Source organism: Carica papaya, chromosome 9 (genome assembly GCF_054855325.1).
Source record: "Carica papaya isolate Zhongbai chromosome 9, ASM5485532v1, whole genome shotgun sequence".
Classification (NCBI taxonomy): Eukaryota; Viridiplantae; Streptophyta; class Magnoliopsida; order Brassicales; family Caricaceae; genus Carica; species Carica papaya.
In genome coordinates this window covers 3607800-3614029 of record NC_142317.1, presented here as the reverse complement: position 1 = coordinate 3614029, position 6230 = coordinate 3607800, and the positions used below count along the sequence as shown (strand labels likewise).

General features: G+C 36.1%; 2 protein-coding genes across 4 annotated transcripts; both read left to right on the top strand.

Moving 5' to 3' along the window:
- Positions 1-62: 62 nt before the first annotated feature.
- LOC110823106 (FKBP-like peptidyl-prolyl cis-trans isomerase family protein) lies at positions 63-1525 on the top strand. Its single transcript, XM_022053410.2, has 3 exons — positions 63-753; positions 966-1010; positions 1086-1525. The coding sequence occupies exons 1-3, from the start codon at positions 389-391 to the stop codon at positions 1438-1440; spliced, it is 765 nt and encodes a 254-aa protein (XP_021909102.1). The 5' UTR covers positions 63-388; the 3' UTR covers positions 1441-1525.
- A 297-nt stretch (positions 1526-1822) lies between these two features.
- Positions 1823-6150, top strand: LOC110823105 (3-oxo-5-alpha-steroid 4-dehydrogenase (DUF1295)). 3 transcript variants are annotated; one of them, XM_022053408.2, is made up of 10 exons: positions 1823-2191; positions 2283-2352; positions 2639-2706; positions 3521-3582; positions 4045-4126; positions 4231-4464; positions 4887-5015; positions 5108-5169; positions 5280-5396; positions 5771-6150. In XM_022053408.2, the coding sequence occupies exons 1-10, from the start codon at positions 2141-2143 to the stop codon at positions 5817-5819; spliced, it is 924 nt and encodes a 307-aa protein (XP_021909100.1). In that variant the 5' UTR covers positions 1823-2140; the 3' UTR covers positions 5820-6150. The 3 variants fall into 3 exon arrangements, with proteins under 3 accessions (XP_021909100.1, XP_088066874.1, XP_021909101.1); XM_022053409.2 differs by having other exon boundaries at positions 1825-2191; positions 5777-6150; XM_088210748.1 differs by lacking the exon at positions 5771-6150 and having other exon boundaries at positions 5280-5400.
- Positions 6151-6230: the final 80 nt, after the last annotated feature.

Below are 6230 nucleotides of genomic sequence, written 5' to 3'. Positions count from 1 at the left end.
TGCCATCAATAATCACATAGGAGAGAAACACAATTAGGAAAACAAGAATCATTTAATCTAAGATTACTAGAATACACATGATATTAGAATATAAACAATAGATTTCATATTCTCTCATCACTTCTGATTTTTAGTATATTAGAACTGGTCTAGAGTTAGAATTCTGCCACTTATAGCTGCCAGGCTTATCCTTCTTTTTTTCCTGCTGCCAAACAGAACTCATGAAAATCCAGAAAGAAAAAAGCAAAGGAAAACCCAGTATTTAAATCCTATCACATATTGGGATAAGGTAGGGACCAAAGACCAACCCCTTCTTTTATCAGGTGTGACATTTCAGCTTTGTTTTCATATCTTCCAAGCTTAGATTTTTTCTTTATCCATTTCAAAAATGGCTACCTTCTTTGGTTCTCCTCCATTTTTATCACCCCCTCTGGCTAGAACCCATCACCTCTCTTCATCACCACAGCCTCCTCCTCCTTCTCCTCCAACTCCCCCTTCACAACCTCAATCTCCATCTCCCCAGCTGAGTACATCATCGTCCGAGGAGCAGCTATCGCCTGCGTCGGTTCAGGTGCAGCAGCAAAAGCCTACTAAGCGCACAACTGTTGAAACCACAGACTGGATAGCTTCCTCCTTAACCCGGCGGTTCGGGCTCGGCGCTGGCCTTGCTTGGGCTGCATTTCTTGCTGTTGGCGTCATCTCTGAACAGGTCAAGACTCGCCTGGAGGTCTCCCAACAAGAAGCAAACACAAGGTAGAAACTTTCTTTCTCCAATCATGGTTTTATTCGGAAAATCCACAATAAAGATGTTCACTTTGGTAGAATTACTTATGAAGCTAATTACCCATTTGCTGCTTCACTCATAATTTTCCCATAATTCATCGCTAAACGTGAATCAACTGAGAATTTTTTGTCAACTGTTAAATGCAACCGTGATCAAAGATCCCTCTCTTTGGTTTCTGCAGAGACGTTGGGAAGGAAGAAGAGGTTGTGTTGCCTAATGGAGTGAGGTAATTTGATATTTCTAAAACAACCCCTTTAACTGTTTGATAAAAGTTCTCATTTTTTCTTCACGCCTGATTCAGGTACTACGAGCTGAGAGTCGGTGGCGGGGCTTCGCCAAGAACAGGAGACCTTGTCGTGATCGAGCTGAAGGGAAAAGTAGAAGAAAGTGGGCAAGTGTTTGTTGACACATTTGGCGGAGACAAGAAGCCTTTGGCGCTGGTTATGGGTTCCAGGCCTTACAGTAAAGGTCTGTGTGAAGGAGTGGAGTACGTTTTAAGGTCCATGAAGGCGGGAGGTAGGAGGAGAGTCATTGTCCCTCCTAGTCTTGGGTTTGGAGAAAAAGGTGCAGATTTGGGCTCTGGAATTCAGATTCCACCATTTGCCACTCTCGAGTATATTGTTGAAATTGACAGAGTCTCCATTGCACCTGCTTGAATTTTTCTTTGTTGCTTTTTAAAGATTTTTGAGCAAATGGTAATCAGGATAAGCTGAAACGAAATTGATGTGTATATTATTAGTATATGTTGCCAAATTTTATCAAGAAGTAGATATTATTATGTAAAAAAATATATAAGACACTTGATTGTGCAAGTAACAAAAATATGTTCAGAAAATTATATCTGAAGTCTACTACAAGCAAAGAATTTCGAAAGTTCAGAAAAAAATGAGAAAAAGAGAAGAAATTAAAAAGTAATAATTTAAAAAATAATAATCAAATTAATTTTGGGAAATATAAAATTTTAATATAATTTATAGAAAATAATAAATCTCTAATAAATCTCTATAGGACAACGTGAAATTTTAATATTCTTCTTGGAGTATAGGCCAAGAGACGACCACGGTTAATGTTAATGAATGTTTATCCTCATCAACTCTCATGAGATTCCGTTTCCTTCAATCTGGTGTTTTTCAAACTCGAGAACTTTCAACTCGAAAGGAAAAAACACAGTTGAAAACTTTGAAAATTCCCATTTTTTCTAAATCAAATATCAACCACATATTCATCCTAACTCGCCATCCGAAGGGACGTTTACCCCCGCTGAGGCTACCTCTCTGTAAGCTCCTAAAACTCAAGAGTACAAGTTCAGAAAGAAGAAAAGAACACATTCCTTGATTTATCGTTCACCTTCAGAGAATGGGGACTGTTCTGGACTCTCATTTCTTGGCCTTCACTGCGATTGTCACTGTCATTCTCTTCTCCTCTATTTCTTTCTTTCTTTCTTTCTTTGCCTGTAGAATTTTAACTCTCATAACTTCGGGCTGTTTGGTTTTTATAGGTGGGTTATCAGTTGTTGTTCTTCATAGTCACAGCCTTGCTCAAGTTTGACAAAGTCACTGATTTTGCTGGTATCCTTCTCTTCCTTTCTTCTTTCTATATGTGTGCGTCTATTATTTGCTTCTCGTTTTGCTTTCGACTATAAATAGCAAAGTTTTGTATGCTGATTACTCACTTTTTATCTAAGAAGAAGTAGAGGAAAGTGAATGCTGAATGGGAACAGACCCATGTGAAAAATTAAAAGCTTCTAAGAAACCTAATCCTTGTCTTGTTTGATTGTCTGGAATTAGTGGAACTTTCATGAGGAAATGATTTCGTCTTGCCAACTGCACTCTGATTATTAATCTTTCCTCTCAGGAAGCACAAATTTTGTAATAATTGCTCTGTTGACATTTCTTATCAGAGGAACATGGCACTTTAGACAGGTGATTTTCTCTTATAGAATTCTGGATAGTTGCTTTTCTATTATCTGACTCCTTAATTGAGCATTGAACTTTCTATTATTAACTCCTTATTGAGCATTGAGCAATAACTGTTTACATGAAAGACTTCTTCCTCTACTGATGATGGTGAGGTGTGAAGAACAGAAGAGGTAGAAAATGAAACCTTCGTCCACATTCTGTTGGATTTTTCTTTTCGATTATTGTTTACATTATATTCATTTTTTACGTGATCTTCAAGCCAATGTTTCAATGATTAATTACCTCAAAATGATTTTATGATAACTTTTTTTATGGAGAGTGCCAATATTTCAGCAAACTTTGCACATAAATTTAATTGAAGAAGTATTCTAACATGCTGCTATTTGCAAGACATTCTTCACTCCAAATCTCTCTTTGTTTGCTTCATCTTTTGCCAGCTTCTGATTTTCTTTTTGATCCAAAGTTTTTGTTGTTTAATCTTCTGTTTACTCTTCTTTTATTGAATCCATCTGCATGTATGTGGGGTTTTAGATGGTTGCATTTGTTCTCTTAGAGGCTAATGGTGGATTCAAACTCTTTGCCTCCCACTCTCTTGAATTTTCTTGACATAATGCTTTCTGAATATGACTGTTATTTAGGATTCTTGGTTAAGCATCTGATATTTGTATATGTTCTGACCTTCTTGTGTTTTGGAATAGTTTATACTTGCTTCTATTGAAATATAAGTTAGAAATTAAACTAAACTGATGCCTTTGTGAATTATATGGCCTTATCTGGTATTACCTTCTTATGAACAATTTTGGGGCTAAATTTTCAGATAATCCTTACTCTGCTTGTAGTATCATGGGGCCTTCGTCTGGGACTATTTCTGTTAATGAGGTATAAAATATTTCATAGCACTACATTCCTCTATTAGATTCTGTTACAAACATTTATTGCCGACATGAAATGTTGATTTCAGCAGGAAATGATTTTATGTTGTCTCTTTTGATTGATTATAGCTAGCATAGATTGGGTACTTGTTGTTTGTTAGTAGTTGTATAGGTAAGAGTCAGCTAAATCGGGCCTTCTATCTCAATTTCTTAGATGTAACTGAATGGAATTGTTCACAACACAGATCTATCAGGAACCACTTATCGTTAAGTTAATTACAGGCCATAGCCTGTAATTTCTTAGATGTACATCCCATTTGTCTGTTCAGTATCCACATAGCTCTCCTATTCTCCAACTGTTGCAAAAATGCCAATGGCAAAATATTGAACTGGAGAACTTTTACATGAATATCTCTGTGATATATGTTATCTTTATTTGTCAACTACTATCTTCAAAATGTTTTATCAGGATATTAAAATGGGGAGAAGACCGGCGTTTTGATGAAATGCGTAGTAATTTGTGGAAATTAGCAATCTTCTGGCTACTTCAGGTAAGTTATCATTTTTTCCTTCTCCAAAATAGTCAGTCACAGCAGATTCAGAGTGATGCTTGTCTTTGAAATTTGATGCATTCAATTTTCGATCTACTTTGCAGGCTGTCTGGGTCTGGACTGTAAGTTTACCGGTAACAGTGATTAATGCAATTGACAGGAATCCATCTCTTCAGGCTGCAGATATAATTGGGTGGATTATGTGGTCTATAGGTTGGTTTATTGAAACCACATCTGATCAACAAAAACTTTCTTTTAAAAACTCTCCTGAAAACAGAGGAAAATTTTGCAACATTGGACTATGGAAGTACAGTCGACATCCAAACTATTTTGGTGAGGTTAGTATCAAAACTTTGAAAGAGCAAAGTTCCCTAGGAAATGATAAATTTTCTGTAAAACCTTATTCTGCGTCTCAATTCTTTTCTAAGTCCTTTACTTCACTTCTCAATCTTTCTTCCTCATAGCACTAGTCTTCGGGTAACATCAATGATTGGGAGAGGGGAAATGGAGGTTATTTGATCTATGTAGTAAAGCTTTAGTTGTAGGAGAACGGATGAAACGGAAATGACCATATATGCCACCCGTTATTCCCTCTCTTCCCCTTCTCCCAAACATAGTCTTAATGCGCATTTATACTTAAAACTATATTACAGTGTCATCAATGCTCTACTAGGATACACTATGGGTAGGATTTTGATTTTGATTCTTATTCTGTCAGGTTCATCAGATTAAGTGAATGTAAAAAAATTTTTGTGCTCAGATTTTGCTTTGGTGGGGAATCTTTGTGGCTGCTTCTCCGGTACTGGAAGGTGCTGAGTGGCTGGTGATCCTAGGACCAATATTTCTCACATTGTTGCTTCTTTTTGTCAGTGGCATACCATTGCTCGAGGTTTGATTTTCTTTCCTGAAACTTGTTGATCAAAAAATTATCCAGAACCATTTTCTTGTCATGATAATATTGTACTGCAACAATGGAAACAGGAGTCAGCAGACAAGAAATTTGGCAACATAACTGCATACAGCGTATATAAGAGGACAACCAGGTCTTCTTCATTCTTTTGTTTACTATTTAGCTTCTTTTTATCTGATTTAAGGAGGAAGTAACTGAAGTTTATGGTAGGAGCCATTTAATTTTTTGCTTGTGCTGTTTCAGTCCTTTAATCCCACTACCACCAGTAGTCTATGGGAAGTTGCCGTCATGGTTGAAGGCAACGTTTCTCTTTGAATTTCCTTTATACAGTCGTAATCTTCCACAAGAAGGGCTAAACTGGTAAGTCCATGATTTTCTGAAATATTTATTTATCGATAATGTTATTCTCATTTTAAAAAGTGCCGTAAACTGTATGTATTTTTTACTTTATCTTAGCTCTAAGAGGGGGAAAAAAGATAGCTGTTTCTGAGAGTTATTTTTTTCTCATGAATTTCCTTTATTCACGTTCTGGTCGAACCTCATCTAAATTTTATAGAAGGTGAAGTCCTAATAGTTCATTTTTGGTTTTTGGTTGTGGGTTTGGCTTGGAGGTTAATATCTTCTTCTATGAGAACAATTGCTTTAGTATGAAATTATCAATGACAAATTTGTTTTAGTTTGTTTTCTTTTTCTAAAGTATGAGCGTGCTTTATGGAATTTATGACTTGTGCAAGGTGTAGAACAAGTCTTGGAGAGCACAGCAATGGAGGAAAGGTGGATTAGGGCTTCATAATCCTTTGAATTCGCTGTCGGATTTGCTCTATTGACTCCTGATCTCAGGCTGAAACAGTTGCATTCATGTGGCTTTTTGGGGGATCTCTTCTTCATGACTAGCTTCTTTGTGCTTCTGTGTTTCTATTACTGGCGACTAGTAATTTTGAATGCATATAAATTAACATTAGCATTTATTTTTCATTTGAAACATTTCAACCAATTCTGAGTTGTTTGTTGCTTTAAATTATATCATAGTTTGATTGAATTATTGTTACTATTTTCTTTAAACTTTCATAATTATTAATATATCATGGCAGAAGAGTACTTCAACTATTGGTAATTGGTTTGAGCACTTTAAAAATACAGTGATACTAGTAGTCTCTGCCTCTTCTTTTTATTTTTTAAAAGGAAATTATGTAA